The 23,894-nt window shown below is 39.4% G+C and overlaps 3 protein-coding genes and 1 long non-coding RNA gene across 6 annotated transcripts; 2 read left to right on the top strand and 2 right to left on the bottom strand.

Moving 5' to 3' along the window:
* Nucleotides 1–583: 583 nt before the first annotated feature.
* racgap1 (Rac GTPase activating protein 1) lies at nt 584–11,150 on the top strand. 2 transcript variants are annotated; one of them, XM_040037987.1, is made up of 17 exons: nt 584–780; nt 1,090–1,197; nt 1,304–1,506; nt 1,625–1,767; nt 1,996–2,065; nt 3,104–3,157; nt 3,251–3,328; nt 3,519–3,636; nt 3,989–4,131; nt 4,689–4,853; nt 4,965–5,060; nt 6,358–6,556; nt 6,906–7,011; nt 8,316–8,448; nt 9,498–9,633; nt 9,746–9,845; nt 10,104–11,150. In XM_040037987.1, exons 2-17 carry the CDS (start codon nt 1,113–1,115, stop codon nt 10,177–10,179), a joined length of 1,905 nt encoding a protein of 634 aa, XP_039893921.1. In that variant the 5' UTR covers nt 584–780; nt 1,090–1,112; the 3' UTR covers nt 10,180–11,150. The 2 variants fall into 2 exon arrangements, with proteins under 2 accessions (XP_039893921.1, XP_039893920.1); XM_040037986.1 differs by having other exon boundaries at nt 585–772.
* Nucleotides 10,357–14,430, bottom strand: si:ch211-210c8.6. Its single transcript, XM_040037994.1, has 5 exons — nt 14,177–14,430; nt 12,981–13,086; nt 12,627–12,733; nt 12,232–12,404; nt 10,357–12,145 (listed from the first exon to the last, which is right to left on the bottom strand). The coding sequence occupies exons 1-5, from the start codon at nt 14,331–14,333 to the stop codon at nt 11,867–11,869; spliced, it is 822 nt and encodes a 273-aa protein (XP_039893928.1). The 5' UTR covers nt 14,334–14,430; the 3' UTR covers nt 10,357–11,866.
* bin2a (bridging integrator 2a) lies at nt 13,083–23,035 on the top strand. Of its 2 annotated transcripts, none has more exons than XM_040037989.1 (13): nt 13,083–13,303; nt 16,296–16,403; nt 16,512–16,592; nt 16,788–16,842; nt 16,930–17,024; nt 17,180–17,275; nt 17,441–17,548; nt 17,639–17,724; nt 17,859–17,934; nt 18,013–18,095; nt 22,124–22,712; nt 22,806–22,881; nt 22,990–23,035. In XM_040037989.1, the coding sequence occupies exons 2-12, from the start codon at nt 16,320–16,322 to the stop codon at nt 22,857–22,859; spliced, it is 1,407 nt and encodes a 468-aa protein (XP_039893923.1). In that variant the 5' UTR covers nt 13,083–13,303; nt 16,296–16,319; the 3' UTR covers nt 22,860–22,881; nt 22,990–23,035. The 2 variants fall into 2 exon arrangements, with proteins under 2 accessions (XP_039893923.1, XP_039893925.1); XM_040037991.1 differs by having other exon boundaries at nt 13,083–13,353.
* On the bottom strand, nt 16,759–22,243 carry LOC120737354. The gene is made up of 2 exons (XR_005696734.1): nt 22,135–22,243; nt 16,759–17,513 (listed from the first exon to the last, which is right to left on the bottom strand). It is a non-coding gene; the product is annotated as an uncharacterized LOC120737354 (long non-coding RNA).
* Nucleotides 23,036–23,894: the final 859 nt, after the last annotated feature.

Raw genomic sequence — 23,894 nt, 5'->3', positions numbered from 1 at the left:
CTGATTTGGGGGATTTTCTCCAGAAAGCTATAGGGTCTTTACTTTACGGTATAAAGCGCCTTGAGGCGACTCTTGTCGCGAACCGGTGCTATATTAAAAACAAAACTTTAACTGAATTATGACCTCTGTTGGACACAAACAGGTTAAGGATGGTAATTATAGTTTTTGGTGTATCCGTGGCCCTGCAGATTCTGGCCATATTACTTGCTAGCATGAGCAGTATATGTTTTACAGAGTGTCTGTGTTTTGACAGCCGCAGCATAACGGCATTAACAGTCCAAACTCGGAAGTCGTTATTTTTCCACTTACGTGCTCTTGGGAAAAAACACGAGTCTCTATTTTTGAAAGACATGACCGGAAGTATTACGTTTTATTCTCATTTCTTCTTTGTTCTAGATTTGTTTGCTTATTTGTTTGCTAAATATTAAACGTATTATCATTAGGGTTAACACTGGATCTATAAGCAGTTCTACCCATTCTGACGCAAATCTACTCGCTTACCTGTGAAGCGACTGGCCGTTACGGGGGTTTTACTTTGAAAATACAAACACGGAAGTTGCATCTATTTTTTGCGTTCACACCCGAGCCGTCTTCATCTCTCATTGGGTAGCGGTGAAATTTGAAATGCAACCCGCTCAGTGTGGCTGTAGCTGCTGAAGGATGTGGACAAAGGTTCGAAAAGCTAACAGCTAAAAAAAAAAAAGGAAACGGAAAAAGAGCAGTGTGGTGGCTAAATATCACCGAAAGGCTTTTTTGTACAACGCCTCTCCAGGTATGTAGGTAACTGTTGCTTTCTGAATTTTGCAAATGGAGGAGATACACCACCTAAACTTAGAGCCATCGTAAACGCCATGTTGTTTAGGCAGTGTGCGGTTAATAGAGCGTTTAGTCTTTCCTGGCGTCAGAAGAAAAGCAAAATAAGCCAGCGTGTTCAACATAACGGCAAACACATATTTGCGTGAGCATACCAATACAGCAAGTTATCTGTTTTGGTTAAAATACTTGCAAAACTGAAAGGCGGCTAGCAAAAAATCTAGATAATCCAAGGATATTCTGTGTGGTTGAACTTTAAAATGTATTTCTTCTCAGAGGGCCTTAAATTGTAAGACACCATGGAGACTGCGGTGCTGAACCTCCAGAGCTTATATGAAAGGATGAGGACGCAAGTTGACCTTCTCAGTGAGAACATTGAACCCAGTGAGTATATCATGGCTACAGGTTCTGTTGTCTTTACCTTCTATTAATTCACACAGGCACTTCAGGCCCCTATAGACTATACTAATGCTCCCATTTTCCCCCCTAGACTTTATTCAGATGGCACAAAACTTTGATGACTGCCGTCGCAAATGGCTAAAGACTGAGCATGAACTGGGGTCATGCAAAGAGATGCTGAGAAAAACGGAGACTGAGAGGGGAGCCTTGGAGGTCAAACTGAAGCATGCCCGCAACCAGGTAGACGTGGAGATACGGCGCAGACAAAAGGCTGAGGCAGACTGTGAGACACTGGTAGGAAGGATGACTGGACCCTCATTGCCAACCCTTCTTTCTTGTTGGTGTCAATTTAGGCTACAGTGTGATTTCAATTGACTCATTTTTGTGTCGTGCTTGGATTTCTATGATACAGGACCGTCAAATTCAGTTGATCCGGGACCTCTTGACCTGTGAGGGATCCAGTAACAGCATCCAGTTGAGTGCAGAACAGCGCTCAGCTCTGGCTTTCCTGAACACAAACTGTCAGGCAACAACCAACCTTAATACCAGCCGAAGGTAAGTAACTCAAGATGTTTTATGTTAAATTCAAGCTGTTTAATGTAAAGCTCTTATTTCTGATTACTGATTGTTTGATTTTAAGGTATTTTCTCTTACACACGGGTATATCTAAACATTTCAGCCTTTTTACTGAATTACTACTTAGCCATTAAGTTAGGTGGGACACATGTGAGTAAAAGAACAGCATTAGCTGATTTGATGCATATTTTCTGTTGCTCTTGATAGACTGATGACGATAGATGAATCAGGCTCCATCTTGTCAGATATCAGCTATGACAAAACAGATGACTCTCTTGTAAGTATTTCTCTTTTACAAGTTAGAACTTGAATGTATGAAAAAAAAAAAAACCCTTTAATTTTGAAACCTTTTTTTTTTTTACTTTATTTTTATCACTTTGTTTCAAAGGAGCAGACATAACAGAGCAAAATAAAACAGGTCACAAGGGGTAGGTAATACAATAAAGCACACAGTAACTGTGTGCTTTATTGTATTACTGCTTTACTGTGCTATTTTATTGTTTTTTTGAACGTTATTTTTATCATTGCGTTTCAAAGAAGCAAACAGATTTCACAAGACAGAGCAGATCAAAACAGGTCACCTGGGGTAATACATGAAGCACACAGTGGCTAGTTAAGTACACGATAGTGATTGTTTTTTGAATTAATCCCAGGGGTCTACCCACGCACCTGTGGAAAATCAACAAAAGAAAATGAATGGAAGTCCAGACTAGTCCTTCCAGACCCCAGATGAAGCCAGATGTTCACGCATGAAAAAATCAATTATGATCAGTGCACAATGTTCAAAACTATGGTTACCACAGGAAGAATTGTCTAATATGATATAGTTATTATATAATTATCAGTCCATCTTCTCCTCATCTCATATAAAACAGCCATTTTAATCAATACTTCTGAAATGTATCTCTACAAACTCTTTTCATTTCTTTTCCATTTCTTTTACAAGGCCAGCCACATTCTCAAATTTAGTGTCTTCAATTTATGATACTATCTCTGAGCAGTAAGATTGGACTGCTGGACATTTCCAAGATGGTGGTCAGCCAATTTATAATTACATTGTCAGGTCCATGAGAATTCTCTCCACTGGCTACGACTGGAGGTGCTGACATTTATTTCACATATATTTTAGCGATCCTCATTTGTTGGTGTTATATTTGCTTCCTTCTCCCATTTAACTTTGAAATATAAGGTGTAGTGTTTCCTGAGAAACTGCATACACTAATACATTGTAGATACCAGATTGTTGTGGATGTTGTCCCTGTCGGTATCAATGAAAATAATTGAAATCTGTTAATGACATGCTCGATCTTGACAGGATTGGGATTCCTCCACTGTGAGGACAGTGCGACTCAAGAAACGAGAAAAAAGGGTGTGTTACTTCTGCTCTTTCAAATTTGAGAAGTGATGACATTGTTTTATATGTAATGGAAACGAGAGTGTTAAAGTTCTGTTTTGATTTTAGCGCTCCTCGAGAAATCATGTTGATGGTCCTCCAGTTGCCTCCAAAAGGTCTCGATCAACAGGAAAAACTATAGATATGGTAGGTTATTTATTTAGCTCTGGGTATTGCTTTCATATATCATACATGATCTTAATCATTCATCATTTTTGTTAGCTTTGGCAACCAAATGCTGATGGCAGATTGCAGCCAAGTCTTGCAGCTCATTGCTGTGCCCTGATGTAGTTTGGCTGTATTTGGATATTCTGACTGTTCTTATGTGTTGTGACAGGGAAATGAGGCCATTGTGACAAAGACCACAGTGACTGTTCCTGCAAATGGAGGATCTGTTGAGGCGGTTTCTACCATTGAGACTGTTCCATACTGGACCCGCAGCAGGAGAAAGACTGGTAAGATGTCTGTTATGAGGTAGTATACAGCTAAAATATCTGTGGACGCTGCTTTTATATGTGACTTATCTATGCTGGAGTTATATTCCAGCCTGCTCAAATGATTGTGCTTAGTTTCATCCAGCTAACTTTGTTCTTCAGTAAGTAAAATCATCTACTCGGCTAACAAGATAACAACATGGGGCTCTGTTGGGTTTTAGCAAAAGTAATAACACATAATTTAATGGAAAAACAATGTTGGATGTGTTGAAAAAAAAAAACTTCATTATGCAGTAGGAGTGATTCAGAACTGCACGATGAAGGTTTGTGCTATTTTACAAGCAGGTATTTATTTTCTATCTCTCCCGTTCAGCTGCTATGGAATGGGACTCTGAATCTGTCAAGTCTGAGGATGTCTTCAAGCAGCCTGCCAACCCTGAGCTAGAGATGAAAGCTGCGCCTAGTACTCCACAAAGCAATGGAGGCGTCCGCCTTCATGAGTTCGTCTCCAAAACTGTAAGAATGACATTAATGCGAAAGAACAGCACTGACTGAATGTAACTAGAAACGCACATTTTCCTTTCAGATCAAAGGAGGGTTCTCTTTATCTCCAAATTAAATATGTTTTGCCATTATACAGCAATAGCTGAAAAAGTAAAAGGGATATTTACTTATATATTTTAAGAATTGAATATGTTAAATTTTTTTTTTTTTTTTATTGACTTAATTTAGTGTTGCTATAGTAAGGGTGCACAATTAATTTCCCCAAGGGGCCACATGAGAGATTGGGGCTATTGTGGTGACCTCCACTAACATGCTTGTGAAAAGATAAAATTAATATTGAACAGAATTGAGTTCAGCTTATTGGTACCCCCCCTCAACAATAGTCCCAGTTTCTCTTGCGGCCCCATGGGAAATAAATCACCCAGCCCTGCGCTTCAAAAAAAATGTTGGCATCCATATTGACAATGTTGTTTGCTCATTTGTATCGCTATTAAACAAAGTGTCTCTGCTTCTTTAGCTGCATATATATGGTAGATAACTTCAAAGTCTCCTGTGGAATGTCTTTATAGGTCATTAAGCCTGAATCCTGTGTGCCCTGCGGAAAGAGGATCAAGTTTGGCAAGATTTCACTGAAGTGCAGGGACTGCAGGGTGGTCTCGCACCCAGAGTGTCGTGAGCGCTGCCCTCTACCATGCATCCCCAACCTGGGTGGCACACCAGTCAAAATTGGGGAGGTATGTAATACAATTTTTACTCTTCATGTGCAGGTGGATCCACTTAAATTTAATCACAGTTCTGGCTGCTTAACCCATATCCTGTCTTTGTTTTTGTTTTGTTTTTTCCAGGGTGTTCTCGCAGACTACGTCCCAGACACATCACCCATGATCCCTCCCATTGTGGTCCACTGTATCAGTGAGATCGAGCAAAGGGGACTGCATGAAGTGAGTGCTATTTCACTGTCCTAATATTATGCAGAAATGTGAAGAACAGTAAAGCCTCAAGCCCCAGTAGTTATTTTTAATGTCTTCCCCTTAAGCTGAGACGGAGCTGTAACTAAGATTTTACAATCTGTTACTGGGAGCTTAAGTTTGTAATTGGGCTATGGAAAGGCTCCAGATCTGCTGATTGCTGTTTGACTTTGATGCCATCTCTTCTTTCTGGGTTGTTTATTTAGCACTTGTCTTACTTGCCTTTTTTGTGCATAACTCAATTTCATGTGAAAATTGTTGAGTTTTCTTACCCGAGTTTCTTGCCTTTTCTGTTCTTATTAGATATCCTTTATCTTAACAAGATGAGTTGTGGACTCATCAAACTCTCTTATTTGCAGAAATTTTGCTAAAATTAATGTGGAAATGGAGCTAAAGTGTGACTGACTGACAGATCTGCTGATACAAGCTGATTAAGCTGTTTTGTTATTGTTCTAATTTAAATGCATTATTATTATTATTGCTTGTAGCTACTCTGTGTGATTTCATGTGCTATTCTTTGCTATTTATCAGTAAATATTTAGTTGAACCATTTCTATGAAAGGGTGAAAGAGGAAGGCAGAAAATTAAAGAAATCAGAGCTAGCAAATGTCCTGGGGATGTTGTCTTTTGGATATTGGATTTTTTTATTTTTATTTTTTTTTATTCACATAGTACTAAATCACAGCAATAACAGAGTTAAGACACTTTATATTGAAAGATAAAGACCCTACAATAATAGAGAGAAATCCCCAACAATTGGACATTGCCTTATAAATAAGCACTTGGCAACAGTGGGATGAAAAACTCCCTTTTAACAGGAAGAAACCTCAGGCAGAATCATGGATTGGGAGGGGCATCCATCTGACACGAGCAGTTGGGAGTGATGGGGGAAGACAGGATAACTAAGGGAGAGTTCAATCACCTGATCCAGCCCAAACTATCAGCTCTATCAAAAAAAAATTAAGCCTAATTCAGACTGGAAGCTTTTCCATAGAAGAGGGGCCTGGAAGGCTTTTCCTCCCAGCGCTAGGAACCATAACAGCCTACAGTATAAGAGTGAAGTGCTCTGTTGGGCTTATATGGTAGTATGAGGTGTCTAAGATAAGATGGGGCCTTAATATTCAAGACCTCTTGTTTCTGGATTTTAGTACCTTGCTGCAGAGGTGCCCCTTCATATCAAACAGTACGTTACAGATAACAGCTACAGTAATTTTCCCTAGAAACAATATCAGTATAATTCAGATAAAAAAATGTTTTTCCCCTTGCTCAGGCTGGACTGTACCGTCTTTCTGGTGCTGAGCGCACTGTGAAGGAGCTGAAGGAAAAGTTTCTCCGTAGCAAAACTGTTCCTGTGCTCAGTAAGGTGGATGATATCCATGCCGTCACTGGCCTCCTCAAGGACTTTTTGAGGAACCTTAAGGAGCCTCTTCTCACCTTCCGCCTCAACCGTTCCTTCATGGACGCAGCTGGTAAGAGTGTGTTTACTAGTCTAGGGTTTTGGCACAAAGCAATGTCTACTTGAAATAACTGCAGTGTTGAAAGTTAAGCAATTTATCCAACACATGATTAAATACAGGTTTCATAAGTGCTTTTGCTTTACATTTGTGATTTGTTTTGATGAGCGATGGAAACCTCTGGTGGGAATTTGCCTGGAACAAAAACAAAGGATCGATCTCTAAGTCTGTTAGCATTTTTAATGTTTGTTTTCTACTGTAGTCAGATGCATTTTCCTTCTAGCCGCTAATAAATCCACAGAAGTCACAACACCCTATTTCTTGGTCTGTACTGAAAAAATGTGTTTTCCTTGTTTTCCCACAGAGATTTCAGATGATGACAACAGCATAGCTCTGATGTACCAAACCATTGGTGACCTGCCACAGCCCAACAGAGACACGCTGGCTTTCGTAATCCTTCACCTTCAGAGGTTTGCACCTATTCTTCTCTCACCGCATAAGTCATATATACATCATGTAAAAGAAAGAAAGTTTATTCTCTCTAAAAAGAACATAGCAGCGCAGTTTTGGTTTGCGAAGTTGCATCTTAACATCATCTGTCTTTATGGCAGATGAGACCAAAGTTTTTGGCCATGATGCACGGCATCACATTTGGTGAAACCCAAACAGCACAAATTATGTCAGCACAAATACATCATGAAGCACTGTGGGGGAAGTCTGATGATTTAGACTCGTTTTGGGCACCTTGCCAGCATGGAGTGGAGCATAAACTCCTCTTTATACCAAAGTTATTCCAGAGTCAAATGTTATGCATGCTGCCCCACAGCTAAAGCTTGGATCAAACTGATTAATACAACAAAAAAAAAATCTAAAACTGAATGGCTGAAAAAGAAGAATCAAGTTGTTGCAATGGGCCAGTCAAAGTCCAGATTTGAACCAAAATGAAATGGTGTGGCATGACGTTGAGAGCTGTGGATAAATGAATGCCCCACAAACCTCAATGAACTGAAGCAGCACTGTAAGAAGTTGGCCAGAATTCCTCCACAACATTGTGAGAGCCTGATAAAAGTTATTACTTCTAAGTTATTGCTGCTAAAAGTGGTTCTACAAGATATTGAATTATGGAGTATACTTAGTATTTCACAGGCTTTCAGAGTCCTGTGGTAAATTTCCTTTTTCAAGCGACTGTATTTGTGCTTTGGTAGATATATTTTAACTCTAGTCTCTTTGTACCTCACCTTTATAGAATATCGATATGCATTCTCTAATTGTAATATTGGTCGAGCTACGTCTAGGAAAAAAAGTGCAGAATTGCATAAACAACCTGAACTTTTTACTTTATATTTATTTCTGCTGTTAAACTTAAAATGAACTTTTTTTTTTAAAGGATGCTCTTGTTTTTACTTTTTATTATATTTATTATATTTATTCAATTTATTCAAGATGCTCATTTTTAAAATGTTTCAAATCCGCACATGTACTGTTGTACCTGTGAGCCAAAAGTGCTGTTTGAGTTTTCTAAACTAAGTCTAAAGGCTTAAAGGCAGAGAGGGGCTGCTCCAAGGACTGTATACTATAAATGATTATTTTAAGCAGTGAATGATGCAAAACAGCTTTCTGCAGGCACCAAATTAACATTTTGGAGCTGGACAAGGGCATTATAGGCCCTCTTTAAAATATTAGTGTATTCTCTTGGGAGTTATTTTCATATATATTTCATATTTCGTTGATTATACATCAGCTGGTCAGTACTGAATCTAATCAATTCTTTCAGAGTTGCTGACAGTTTGGACACCAAGATGGACATCAGTAACCTGTCCCGAGTTTTTGGTCCAACAATTGTGGGACACGCAGTTCCCAATCCTGACCCTATGACAATCCTACAGGATACCAAACGACAGCCTAAGGTAAGCTTGGAAGATGAGACGCAGCTCTTGCATACCTGTCCTAGTGTGCACTTGTTGAGCGCCTGCTGCAAAAATAAACTAAAGAAGAGCAGCGGATGCCTCTCTTTAAGGTGTAGTTGCACACACTTTACAACTGCACAGTTTCCTTTGCCTTTAAACTGAAGCAATCTGAAATGCTGAGAGCAGCTCTTCATCTTTTTCAATTACTCTTGGATTATTTATAACTGATTCTCTGACAAAAGTGACCATAATAAACCAAGTCTGTGGCAAACACAATTGGCTCATTTTAATGTGTTCGCTGCAGGCATCAACAAAACGTGTAATTTGCCCAGGGGTAGCCAGACTTCTTGCAGCTGTTCCCTTCATTACACTTGTGGTTAGAGTCTCCTTCCACATTTGCTGGTTGAATACCTTTAATGTGAAATACCAAGTTGGTGAAATCACAAATTTATCTTAATGACACAAAATGACACGCAGTTTTCCTGTGAATCCCTGTGAGCTGTTATTATATAGAGATGTACCCCCACAATGTAAAGATTGTTTAATAGTTAGTGCTGGAAAAGAATGCATAAATAATTTTTAAGAAGTCTTAAATCTCACAGATTATAAATGCATTATACTTTCACTAGAATTTGCAGCAAAAGCTGCCATTTCTTAAACATTTACTTCTAATATTTATAACATATTAAAGTGTTTTGTTTTTAAAAAAAAAAAAAAAAATCTTAATTCTGATGCATTTTGCTATTTATCAGGATGACAGTGTCTGGCAACAGATTTAATATACATTATGTGGAATGGCTAAATCTAGGAGACTGAGCACACACAACAGCTGGAGGCCACAAAAAATCTTACAGTGTAATATTGCACAGAAGAAGAGCATAACACCATTATTTTTTTTTTCTATTTTTTTTCTCTTTCTTTTTTTAGTAACTCCCCTCGATCTTGCTTAAGGCAAACCTAACTAGCGTAGCACGGGCGGAAGTGGATTAGGCAATACTCTGAAATAACCCTGATCTTTTTCCATTTTTTACTAATCCCTTTCTGTTCAGGTTGTGGAGCGTCTGTTGGCTCTGCCGGTGGATTTCTGGGCCCAGTTTGTGATGGCAGCAGAAAACGAGCAGCCGAACTTGGAGCATTTGATCATTGAAAATGCAAACTGCTACGCCACCCCTGAGAGGGCTGGAGGTTTGTTAGAACTTTTTGTTATTGCCGTATGAGTGTGGGCGCAGTCGTTTCAACAGCCTGACATTTCATGGGAGGCTGAGATTGTAAATGTTAACTGTTTGTGATATTTCAGTGAGCATACTGGGACCTCTGACCACTCCGGAGTACCAGCTCAATAAAACCCCCTCCTCCAGCTCTCTGTCTCAGCGCATGAAGTCCTCTCTGACACCCAGGTAATCACATGAGCACAGTCCTCCCGGCCCTGCTGGCATTATAATCAATGATCTCATGATTAATTGAGAAGATAAAGCTACAAAGTGTTTTCTCTCCTAATTTACATAAATGCTGACTTCTTCTGACTTTCATTTAACTTAATCTACTGTGTAATATCTCATTATCATTCATCAGCTCTGTTTTATTGACTATAGCTCCTAATTAATAATTCCATCATGTTTTTGTTTTTTGTTTTTTATGTATGCTGTTTGTTGCAGATTTGGGTCAAAGAGCAAATCAGCAGTGGGATTTTCTCGCCAAGGAAAGTTCTTTTCTTCTCCGCTCCTCAAATAATATCAAAGCAGCTGCATTTAATCCTTTATTCTTACTGCAATAACAGCGACTAGTTTGTTTTATGAATAACATTTGTAGTCTTCCTCTGCATTCTTAAAAATTCTGTTTCTGAGTGTTAGTTTTTATTGTTTTGTTTTTTTTTAACATTTGTAAAATGGGGAATTTTTTTTTTTTTTAAAAACAACTAGTTTTTTCTGTCTGTGCACACTTCTGTCTTTAGGACTGTTGCTCCTAATAAATGTCCAGTGTGGCATTCTCATTTCAGATGACAACACACGAAAATGCACTGTCTATTCACTCTTAGATAAGTGTGCTCATAGATGAAAATATGTACTGTATATGAACAGTTTTATTGTGACCCGCTTCTAAATGTAATTGTTTCCCTTTAATAGTTTTTCAGCTCATGTGTCACTCAGAAGTTGAGAAACTTATTTTTTTATTATTATTTTTTTGGTATTTCATTCTAGGTTATAGTTGATTGTGTGGCTGATGTTTGTATTTCATTTGTTTTTATTTTAATTTGAATTGTCCCACAGTATTTTGTTTAGTGAATATAATTTAGAAGTGTGCATACCTTTTTCCTTCTTGTTTAATAACAAACTGTAGTAATAAGAACTCAACTTTCAACCAGATCTACTTGGTCATCGTCTACAAGCTTCACTAGGTGTGGATCGTTTTAGTAAATGTCAATGATCTCATTGTCATTGAAAGGCAACAAAGCTTTTAGCAGGAGTTTTGGTCACTGGTTTGTGCTGCAGGCTGTAGCCTCTGCTGCACCAGACCCTCTGATGTTTATTGATCTGTGTAATATTTGTACTGTGGGAGGTTGCTTATAAGCAGTCCTGCACAAAAGGCAATTACAGTGGGCTATTAGCCTGTTGAATTACTGGGGCATTATTTGATAAACTATAATCACGCAGTTTGAACAAAAATACACTATCTGAATTTCATATAAAATACATTTACAAAAATGTCTCCTGTCCTGTGACTGTTTTGTGTAGCTTCTTTACATTTTGAAAATTAATCAGTAAATGAGGGTGCAATCCCATTTAGTCTACTTTAATATCATTATGTGGGATCATCCTGAAAGGAGGGCTAAAGCTGGTTGAGTATGTGATCCATATTCTCGAAAGCCACTGGAAAGGCTTGTGTTCACATCGTTAGGATGATTAGGTGTACTAAGAGCCAATTTATTTATTTTTTAAAATTTTGTATTGTTGCAACCAATAATATTGCTAATGTGAGGACTCCATGTTTGGATTTTAAGTCTTAAGAGAAACATCGGGAAACCTCAAGAAAAATTCTAACTCCTGTAACTGATACCACCTCCTCTGAGGACTGATGGTATTTCCACTTTGATGCCCATTATCATGTTTCACTCTTAATGCCAATAACGCCTGAATATCTCAAAATTATTACCAGCACTCAAAGTAGAAACATTGAATGTAAAAACAGAGGTGACTTTATACTCAACAAAAATGTATATATTCAGATATTGATCAAAGCCCCAACAAAATATTTAATGTGACTTTTATGTAAATGGTGTATGTGAAAAATTTACATTTAAAAATTGCAGACACCAAAAGTAAATTACAAAAAACCTCACTCATTTTCAGTGATTTGAACGTGCGTAGCTTCTTTGTGAGAGGTAACTCTTGTTCAGTGTTCAAACATTATAAAAGTGACATCAAAATTTAGGGAGTGGCCACAGAAGGGGGGTATTTTTCACATAGTTCTGGAAGGCGGGGTCAGATCCCCACTTCCTCATGGCCTGCTTTTCTAAGATGGGGATACCGCTGACGTAACGTAGCAGGAACCAGACGAATAGAGGGGAGACCACACTGAGATACTGGGAACCCTGCATCGCTGAGGAGGCTGAGAGCCAGAGACCTGACCACTGCAGGATTTCTCCAAAGTAGTTTGGATGTCTACTGTAAGCCCAGAGTCCACTCTGGATGAACTTCCCCTGGAGGTGAGAAAGTAAATTGGACAGTACAGTTACAACACTTGGTGAGTGAGACATTAATACAGTTTAGGGTTATCCTCACTTACAGCATTATCTGGGTCACGCTTGAAAACCCATTTCTGCTGGTCAGCAATAGCTTCTGTAGCAAAGCCAAGGCCCCAAATGGTCCAGCCAATATAGTCCCTCGTTCCCAGAGGCACATTTCGCTTCTCACTGTTCAGCATGAGGGTGGGCAGGAGGGTCATAAATACCCACACAGCTGAAAGAATGGAGGAAAAAATGTATGATTTTCAAACAGCATAACCTTAATACTTCCATGAAATAAATGTAACTGTAACCAACAGCTCTTGCCTAGAATAAATACATATAAAGAGCCAGAAACTAGACAGTGATTTATTTGTGCAAAGTCTCCCTTCACTTGGGTGCAGTTGGTCAAGGACTCTGGTAACAAGAAAGAGGTGTTTACATTACTTCCAAGTACCTTGAACAGTCCAATACACAAAGAATGTCCCAGGGCTGTCTCTAACATTGTTAAACCTGCGATCATGACCGTCCTTCAAGATCCGCATGAAGAGGAATGTCCCCAGCCTGCAGAAAAAACATACTTAAAGTCTTTTCACATTAACCAAGCCATTATTCATTAACTTGAGTTACCTGGCTTTAAAGTCTCACATGCATTAGTTCCTCTGACCTCACCAATGACCCTCTAGGACTAAAATTACACAAAACTCTGATAAAAAAAACATATAACCTGCTCATATCTCTGTTTAGTTTTCTAGCGTAGCAGAGCGGTCAAGAGGTGTTTGGCACTTGGCATCAATACTGACTGCCTTACCTGAGTCCCCATGCTGTTACCAACCCTGTCTGCACCTTCTGCCGGGTATGACTGGCCCCTCCCCAGATACGACTCAGGTGTGCAAGTAGTATAAATGTGCCAGAGCCTGGAAAATTGTAGAGAGAGACAGAGTTGTAGAGTGAGGGTGGTTTGAAAGTGGGCACGGCTGGTGGCTGTACTTGTTGCAGACTAAGGTGTGTCCGATAAATCTTTTACTCAGGATACTGCAGACAATTGGTTCCAAAGTTCAAGGGTACAAATACACAGGAGAACAGCGCGGAGTTGGAAAACCAGAAGAAAACGAGTAAAAGAGAAGTGTCAAGGTGATTAATTTGGGATTTCTTTTTTCTAATTCAGTCACTGGCGTGAACAGGTAAGCAACGTCAGTCTATATCTGACAAATGTTTGAGAACTAACTTTAGGTAGACTATGTTCATTTCTATACTTCCTTATTGATTGTGAGCTTACGTTTTTTTTAATAGATATCACAGGCAGATTCAAAGGCACACCAGGCTGCAACTAACATTTATTTTTTAATAATTTGTACATCTTAGTTATTTTCTCAGTTAGAAAGTTTGTAATGTGTGGTATTGATAATAATATGGGCTACATGATGCTGTATTAACCTGCACAAAACCCAATAACATTCAGTTCTTTCTGTAAACTAGCTTACTGACTCATTGGGTAATTCTGTCAGCTGTGCAGTAACAAAATGCAAAAATGATTAAATATGACACTAATATCCCCCTACAGGTATATGAAATGCTGTTAAGCTTTCTCTCTGTCTCTCTCTCTTTTAACCACTGCATGATTAAAACTAATTATAAATTGTTTAATGGGGGCCCTTAAAAAGCGCCCTTTTTGATTCAACCCAGGATAGCTGTGCACGCCCCTGCTGACACATGCGCCTGTTAAGCCGAAGGAGGAGCTCCTTCCGCGCTGTTTCACAACAAAGCTGTTTTAGATAATGCAGGTTTTGTAATGATCAGTCTTTTTTCAAGTGCAAAACACGCTTTTACAAATTAAATCAGTCTACACGGATCAGACATATCGACTCTTCCCCCTTTAGATGTATTTCGCTTTCAGTCGAGTCGAGTTCGAGCACTTTTTAGTTGCAGTTCACTGACAAGCAAAGCTGCAAAAGCAGTCAGTACAGGGTCCTAAATTACTGTTTAGGAAACGGGTTTTCAGATTACCTGCCAAGTCATAAAACTTCTCGGTTTTGAAAGCCGCAGCCAGAGCCCAGCCAGCCCACTGGATGCCCAGGTCGGTGATGGCACATTTGGCCAGAACGCTCCCCATGATCATGTCCTGCAGCTCGGCGAGTAGCAAGGGAATCCGCGACTCTGTCATAAGACCACTCCTCCTACGCCAAAAGTAATAAAAACACTCCGTGTAGGCGAAAGTTCACCAATATCACACTGCTGGAAGTGGGTTGCCGCAGGGATTTCTGGGTATTGTCGTTCTAAGAGGTGATGTAAGCAACTTCCATAAGCTGCTGCCCTATATGGAAGACTCCGAGTGCCAAACGAGTTAAGTCAATGCATTAATAAATAATTAATTACATTTGACATAATAAATTAGTTATATACAATGTTAATTAGATATCAATTTAATTTATTTAAATCATTTCACAAGTTATTTATTTATTTCTGATTTCAATTAATAATGACGCAGTTAGTATGAATTAAATGCATTTATTTAATTCATTTTGTCACTTGAGGCCTTCTATAATCCCCCAGTGGAATCAGGGGCGTTTCCAGGATTTTTTCAAAAGGCCCAGAAAAGTCAAGAGTCCTCAGAGAGCACAACTTCCCCCGAAGGGTAACACTAAACACTAAAACGTTGAGTTTTACAATACGATGATGTCAACTTGTGACGACGCAGGGTGTCAGACTGGAAAAATGCGAAGTGCATTTTATTCTCTCCATGCCCTTTCATATTCAATACATTTCCTTGAAATTATTTTTCAAGGTCAACTTTGACCTTAAGTGCTAACAATGAAGGTGAAGGTAAAATACTAACCCTAGGTACTCATATCACCAAGGCCTAGTATATTGTTGTGAAGTTTGAAGATATTTTAAAAGTTTTTACTCATTTTCACGTTGCTTGTGACCTTGACACAATTTTCACCAACATTAAAACAGCTTGAGCTGTTATTGGTATTTACTGTCACAAAGAATTTAAACATTATATCTTGGAAACCGTGATACATTAATGTGTATGTGACTTAAATGCTGCTAATCTGGAGATTATTTTAATGACTTGTTGCTCTGTCTGCTGACACACAGACTCAGCTTTGTATTGGCCACTATTGTTTATTTGCAAAAACTGTTCGCACTTTAGCACTGTGGGTTTTTTTTTCCAGTCGTGCACATTGTGACAACCCTGCACTGCCATGTGCAGGGTTAGATTTCTCAGTTGGTTTCCAGCTATTGTCTGTGCTTCCATCCTGCGTTGGTGCCAGCATGCTGCTGCATAAGTAGAAAAGACTTATTAGTCCATGTGCAACAGCTGTCCCAGTCAGCCTCTCCTCTGCAGTGAACCTTGAACTTCCTGCTTCATCTCTCCCCCACAGCTGAGCCAAAACCAGAACCACACCCTGCCGCCACACTTATATACAGTAGCTTTATTTATATGTGGCTCCTGCCAATGCAGCAAGGGTCCTGCAATTTAGTTTTAGGCACATGGTCAATGATCTGTTAAAACAAAAAATTGCAGAGGCACATCAGACTTGTACATAAGGCCATAAAAAGGAAGAATACATGCAGTAATTTTAAAGAGTAATCTGCCAAGTGCCAAATAACAGTACTTCAGCTGTTTTGTGATTTAAAAAAAAGAAGACAATGCATGAATGTTTAACTAATTGTCCCACACAATATAAAACATTGTGCCTTTGTTCCACATTTAGTCTGTTGATTTCTTGTTACTAATGCAAGTGTCATCAGTGTGTGTTGCCTACAAATACGGCTAGGAATTAAATGTATCCTGTATCATTCTATTAACTGTAGTTATGCACATTTTAAACCTGATTTTACCTATTTTATTCTCTTATATTAATACTATATTGATGTGCATTAATTTCCCAACCTGTGATTTCCATCTTGTGTGTTTCCATCACTTGTAATCACTTGAATTGCATTTAATTTGTATGGAAGGTGCAACAAATTGAAATTAATACTGTGATATAACAGCCACAAAGGTAACAATGCTTTCAGGCAAAATATATTTGAACCAGACATTCTGCAGAAGTACACCTAGTAATTGTGATGTTGCAGGACAGTGTTGTGATATTTTTTCTCTTTTTCCTCTTAGGAATAAACACAGACAAGACAAAATATGGCAGACAAGACAAGTCCGAGAGGCAATTCTGGTGACTTTGCTAAAAAAGTCCAAAGACAGCTGAGCAGAGGCAAAGAAAAGGTACATAGTCTGCAAGTTCCTGTTTCCCCTATGGCAAGAAAGACAAATTTATTGCCATTTAATTGCTGTTACTTTGAGATTTAGCTTTTTTCTGTGCTTTATCTGCAGGTAATGCAGAGGCTGGGAAAGTCAATGGAGACCAGAGATGACCTTTTTGAACATTGTCTCCAAAACTTTAGTGACCAGCAGGTAATCATCCTCCAGCATTGTTTTTATTATGGGAGTTGAAAAAGACTTTGAGCAGAAAGTTTTTCATATCTGTCTTAACACATTTTGCAGTATATGCAAACACAGGGTTATTGAGTAAAAGCAGTGAATCAAACATCATAAAAGTTAATAAAGGTAAGCAAGATAATCATGTGTATACTTATGCTTTATTTGCAGACTGATGGGAACCGAATATACAAGGACTTGAGGGTCTACGTTAATGCAGTTAGAGGTGAAAATAGTCTTTGTTTGAAGATGCTGTAGAACTGTGGATTTGTGCCCTCTGCAGGTCTCAAATAGTCGATTCTGCTTTATACAGACATGCGTGAAGCTTCAAGACGCCTTTCCCAGTCTCTGTTTGATGTTTATGAATCTGACTGGGCTGGAGAGGAAGATTTAGGAGCCATTGTTGAGGTCAGTGGTACTAAAAAAAAGACCTATTGCAGCACATTTTAATTCCACAAGTGCAAAAACAGCGAAATGCATGCATCACCAGGGGAACAAGACCCCACATTTTTCCCCTTGTTATGCATAATTAATGCAATATTTATGCTGTACTTGTGATGTAGGGGGAGGACCTCCTGTGGAATGACTACGAGGTGAAGCTATTAGACCAGGCCGTGCGCACCATGGAGTCCTACGTGAGCCAATTCCCTGATGTTAGGGTAAGGCAAACAAGTATGCAAGCAAACATAAGTCAGTATGCAGACAGACAAAGAGCCTGAGAGCAAATGCACAAAACTAAGTTAAGACAAACATGTACTATAATTCACTTACATATACATAGACAATATGTATGACTCTGTTTTGCTCCATTGTAAAAACTGTAGGACAAAATTGCCAAGAGGGGAAGAAAGCTGGTTGACTACGACTCCTCCCTTCACCAGCTAGAGGCACTGCAGACTGCGAAAAAGAGGGATGATGTCAAGATAAGCAAGGTAATTAGAATAACATCAATATCTCTTTGTAATCAACCCTAATTTGTTATAACACATGCATTGAAATTGACTTGCTTTTTCATTCTGCAGGCAAAAGAAGAGATGAATACTGCCAAAGTTATCTATGAGGGGATCAATAACGATCTGAAAGAGGAGCTCCCAGTTCTCTTTGACAGGTCTGACAGTATATATTTATTCTGTCAGAATGAATATGAAGATTATTCAGTATTGCATATTATTCAAATATTCACTGAATTTGCAACAATTTATCTTTTTTAAAACATTACTTGTCAATGTTTGTCTCCTTTAGTCGTATTGGATGCTACGTAGCTGTCTTCTCAGCTGTGTCAAATTTACGAGACATCTTCCACAAGGAAATGAGTACGGTATGTTTGCTCTCTTATGTGTGAACCAATATTGATTGTCCTGAGTTTTTTGTTTTAACCATCCATCTTCTATTTTAGCTCAATCAAGATCTACAAAATGTGATAAAGGAGCTGCAGGCTCAGCATCCAGACAAAGCATTTGCTGTAAAGGGATTGTCCCGGTGAGAGTTTTTTTAATTCTTAACTTTAAAGCTTGAAGGCAATTTCCAAATGAAAAACATTTTTAATTTCTCATTACAGTTTCAGAAAAATGTGGAAATTACCCGCCATAGTCACATCTGTGTCTTCTCCTAGAGTAATAATACAAGCAGCATTTTCTTTTAATTATTACTTTTGCAGATTCAGAAAGCATTTAATTGTGCTTTATGGCTAAATGCACTGTTGTTATAAAGCTTTATTCATTTGTGAATTGTTCCACCATATTCTGGCAATACTCCACAGTCAGTGTTGGGAAGGTTACTTTTAAAATGTATTCCATTACAGAATACAGAATACATGCCCCAAAATGTATTCTGTAACGTATTCCGTTACGTTACTCAATGACAGTAACGTATTCTGAATACTTTGGATTACTTAATATCTTATCATGCTTTTTACAACAACGTGAATGTACTATTGCTGTGTGATTTATTACTATTACTGAAGGTCCGCGACTCCGAACTGTAGTAAAGGGACCTCTGACTAATACGGCGGGGTCCCTGTTGGCTCATAGCCGAAAAATAGCTTTACTTTGTTGTGTGGGTCAACTTTTCTTGCGAGAGACAGAGAGAGGCGTTGAAAGGCTGCTCCAACAGAACTTATTGTTTTCGGAGGAAAACACGAACACGGTGTACAGTCAGTGTTGGGGAGTAACGGAATACATGTACCGCCGTTACGTATTTAAAATACAAAATATGAGTAACTGTATTCCATTACAGTTACCGTTTAAAAAGGTGGTATTCAGAATACAGTTACTTTGTTGAAATAAATGGATTACACTGCGGTACTTTCCTGTTTCATATTGTCGCGGGTCAGGGCCCTATTTCAGGAAGCCGGTTTAGAAAACTCAGAGTGAAAAACGATACTCAGGGTTGAGTAACCCCGAACTGTCCAACTCGGAATATTCGGTTTCAGAAAGGCTGATAACAATTAGTTCAGTCAACGCGGAGTTGCTTTAACCCCAAGTTAAGCGCGCGCACGAGGATACATAAAGCCCTGATTAGTGGAGCACAGATTAAGCGAGTCACCATGGAGACGGAGGGAAAGAAGGCGCGGTCAATGTATTTTACAGCGCTTGAGGCCGAAATTCTGATGGCAGCATATGCCAATAACATGCAAATATTGCGGAAAAAAAGTAACACAGCCTCAGCTGCAAAAGAAAGGGAGCATGCATGGCAAAACATAGCCGACAGAGTCAATGCGTGAGTGTTAATTTAAACATTGATCTAGGGATTTCCACCCATTTAACACGTTATTTTATTATATTTTATTTTCTTTTGTATTTTATACATTTTATTTTGTGATGTGATGTGAGCGCAGGTGCAACCCAACAGGCCCCAAACGTTCCTGGCAGCAAGTAAAAATGAAATATAAAAATATAGTCCAAACAGGTAAGGTGTAATTGTATTATGAGCCATAGTGCTTGGTCTGTTTGTCCGATGTAAATCAATTGCAGTTAGAGGCTACATTAATTTCCCCTCTGTAAGCACTTATTGAAATTATCTGAGCACATTACAAGTACATATTTGCTTACTCTGTATGCTCAAATGTGATATAGCCAACAGAAAAAAAAGCGGAGGCCCGAAAAACAGGTGGGGGTCCTCCACCACCACCACTCACAGAGGCTGAGCAGTTGGCTTCCACATTTGTGATAATGTTGGCAGCATCACATATGATCTTCACAGTGAAGAGAACACAAATTAGCATCCATTACTATAATGAAATAATTTGTTAGTTTGAAATGCTACAGGGAACTATGTACCTGTACATTAATGCTGTGGAAAGACTTCCTGTTCACATAGTCTCCTTCATTTACTGAAGGAGCAATGATTGGAATGTGAGTGCCATCTATACAGCCAATCACGCCTGGGAACCGTGGGAATAAATGTAAAATTTAAGTAGTAGTTCAAGTATCACCACATCATGGATTAAGTTTTGTTCATCCTGATACCTGCAATTTTGTGGCATCCCTCTTTGATAAATCTTGTGGGTCTATGACCGGGGAACACCACAAACGAGTACAGGAGACGTTTCAGTGCAACTGTAACATTCATGACTGCCCGACAGACGGTAGCCTTGGAAACGTGCTCAGCGTCACCAATATTATACAGAAAGCTCCCGTTTGCAAAAAACCGAAGTGCAATACAAATAATATGTACAGAACTGAGAGGATGTCCGCGATGTGTCACATGAGCAATATTAGGCCTGAGGATGTTATTCAAATAAATTATAGATTGTGCTGAAAAACGGCAACGTTCACACAGAAAATCATCAGGAAATGATAAAATGTACGCGCTCTAATCACTCTCTCCCGGCGGAGAGCTCTGCGGAGAATTTGGGCTTCAACATCTACTGGCTCTTCAAGGAAGGGGCACGCCATGTCTGACACTTCCTACAGTCAGGTTTCCGACAAAGAGGCGGAGAAGGTCAGGGTTAGTTGAAGTAAACCTGCTAGGGGGCAGGTTAGCTTCACGGAGTGTGTCGTCATAGTAACTCACTCAGAATTAATCTAAACTCGCTTTGTGAAACCGAAAACCCAGAGTTTTCGTTATCTCAGGGTATACTTACTCAGAGTTTGCACTAAACCGGCTTCCTGAAACAGGGCCCAGGACTGTTTGAGTTTTGTTTGACGTTCTTTTGTTCCAGGCGGCAGCGTTACGGTTGCCATGGTTACAGGGCGACGCTCACTCTCTGCGACTGTGTGTTTCCTGGGTGAGAGAGCGCCTTGTTGTTGTTGTTGTTGTTGTTGTGCTAAGCTAACAGGCAGAATGCTACAAGCAGGGAGAAAAAGGCGAGTGGAAAGGTACGAGTTGTCATCGAGCAAAAACGGGAGCTGGACGCATGTAAATATAATAATAACCACTGCAGCCAAGAAGAGTGCCTGACGAGCCCAGTTGTAAGTAAGCTATTAAGACTCGACTGTACACCGTGTTCGTGTTTTCCTCCGAAAACAATAAGTTCCGTTGGAGCAGCCTTTCAACGCCTCTCTCTCTGTCTCTCGCAAGAAAAGTTGACCCACACAACAAAGTAAAGCTATTTTTCGGCTATGAGCCGACAGGGACCCCGCCGTATTAGTCAGAGGTCCCTTTACTACAGTTCGGAGTCGCGGACCTTCAGTAATAGTAATAAATCACACAGCAATAGTACATTCACGTTGTTGTAAAAAGCATGATAAGATATTAAGTAATCCAAAGTATTCAGAATACGTTACTGTCATTGAGTAACGTAATGGAATACGTTACAGAATACATTTTGGGGCATGTATTCTGTATTCTGTAATGGAATACATTTTAAAAGTAACCTTCCCAACACTGTGTACAGTCGAGTCTTAATAGCTTACTTACAACTGGGCTCGTCAGGCACTCTTCTTGGCTGCAGTGGTTATTATTATATTTACATGCGTCCAGCTCCCGTTTTTGCTCGATGACAACTCGTACCTTTCCACTCCCCTTTTTCTCCCTCCTCGCGCTCACAGACACATAAGGGGTATGGCAGTCCATTCTCCCTGCAGCACGGACTACACTGCCCATGATGCTACATTCTTTAGAGCTATGCTTGTAGCATTCTGCCTGTTAGCTTAGGACAACAACAACAACAACAACAACAAAAAGGCGCTCTCTCACCCAGGAAACACACAGTCGCAGAGAGTGAGCGTCGCCCTGTAACCATGGCAACCGTAACGCTGCCGCCTGGAACAAAGGAACGTAGCTGTCAAACAAAACTCAAACAGTCCTGACCCGCGACAATATGAAACAGGAAAGTACCGCAGTGTAATCCATTTATTTCAACAAAGTAACTGTATTCTGAATACCACCTTTTTAAACGGTAACTGTAACGGAATACAGTTACTCATATTTTGTATTTTAAATACGTAACGGCGGTACATGTATTCCGTTACTCCCCAACACTGTCCACAGTACTGAACTGCATTCTTATCTCCATGATTTGATCTTTCTCTATCTCACTCCCTCTCTCTCACTATATATTCCAGGTATGGCTCACTGAAAAGACGAAGTCTGATCTCTCCAAAGGCTTGGAAGGCCAGCTTTTCTGAGGTTCACAGGAGCTTCAGTCCTAGAACGAGCCAGCGGTTTAGTTTCAGATCCCCGGAAAAACCTCGACACGGCACCTTGTCCAGAGAAGGCAGCATGCTTAGAGGGTCTTTAGTCGAGTCCAGGGAACTGGATGTAGGGTCGTACCAAAGTGAGGTCCACAGCCCTTCTGCACAGGAAGATGCTGTAGAGAGTGCATCAGGAAGTGAGCTGAAGTCGGGAGACAACAACAATCAAGTTGAAGGAGAAAAGGCTGTGAAAGAAGAAGAGCCCAAGCCGCCCGTAGAATCGGAAAATAAAGGAGATGGAAAAAAAGATCTACCAAGTGCAAGCAGCTCTGAACAAAATAACTCCTATGAATCAGATAGCTTGGAGCTCCAGCTGTCTGCAGCAGACAATGGCCCACTGCACATTGAAGAGACGGACGACAGCCCGGTAACCCTTGAAACTCCAAAACTGAACAGACTGGAGAATGGTGACGCTTCTGGCTTGAATTCTGACGCCAAGGATCTGAGCATTCCTCAGAAGGTTTGTCACTCGAGTAGCACACATGTTGTGCAGCTGTCCTTTTTTTATGCATATTGTGTCATAACTCTCTCTTTTTTTGGGTGTGCTATGTAGGACGTCCCTGCAGAGAAAGAGATATCCTCGAACTCAAAAAACACAATGGTTTAAAGTTTTCATAATAAAACAAAAGGTTTGTGTGTTTCATTTTGTTCTACAATATGCCATATTATTATTTCTCTTTATTCTTTGTCTGCGTTTCTTCGTTTGACTTAATTTATCATCAACCTTTGAACGCCAGAACCAAACAGCGCCGAACTGACTGAAGTCAACAGCTGCAGAAGAAAGAAAAAAAAAAAAAAGACAGGGCGACAGTTGCAACTGACAAGTTCAACTGTGATTTCACGACTGACGAACTGTTGCTGTTAGTTTTCTTATTTATCTTTTAAGGAAATCAACTTTACATATATATTGGTGTCTTTGGGAAAACCTATATTTTCATAAACTCACTCACTGCATTATTAAAGCAAATACATTTTAAAATGAGGGATTTATACAACTAATGCTAGCAAAGACAGAAGCTCTACATAGGTTTACACTGCTAAAAAGATGCTGACCACAGAATGGTTAATCTACACAGATATGATATGTTTCTGTCTCTGTGTAAACGTGAAGAGAATGCCACTCCACTCTTATTGTGGAACCAACAAGGAGGCGTTTTAATCAGTTTAGCCTTTTAGTCTGTTTTATTATTTCTTTTTATTTGTTTTTGATTAGATTTTATTAATTATGCCTGCAGTGTGAGGACAAACTTTGTAATTCTGAAAAATAAACATAGTTCAAATTTTGTTTATACTAAAGCTGAATTTCTGACTTTTTAATTTTTGGGTTATTCGATGTATATGTGCACAGGATATAAGAACATTGTGTAAACGGCAATAAAAACTGGGTAATGTCACCATTTTGTCTCTCTGCTAGTAGATGTTTAAGATGATGGGGTGGAAAATGGTGAGCGCTCACTCAGCCTGGACTTCAGTACTCATCAGATGTATACAACATTGCTTGCTTAATGATTTGACTGTCATGACAAATTATCTGTGAAATAACATAATTGATTAGACAGTATTGGAAAGGTTTGATTATATATACACACGTTTTAGCTTATGTTTCTTTTATTATAACGAAACAACATGAAGGGACAGCTTC

The sequence above is a fragment of the Simochromis diagramma genome, unplaced genomic scaffold (assembly GCF_900408965.1).
Source record: "Simochromis diagramma unplaced genomic scaffold, fSimDia1.1 OVJJ01000061.1, whole genome shotgun sequence".
In the NCBI taxonomy this organism is placed as follows: domain Eukaryota; kingdom Metazoa; phylum Chordata; class Actinopteri; order Cichliformes; family Cichlidae; genus Simochromis; species Simochromis diagramma.
This window is presented reverse-complemented; position numbering and strand designations above follow the sequence as displayed.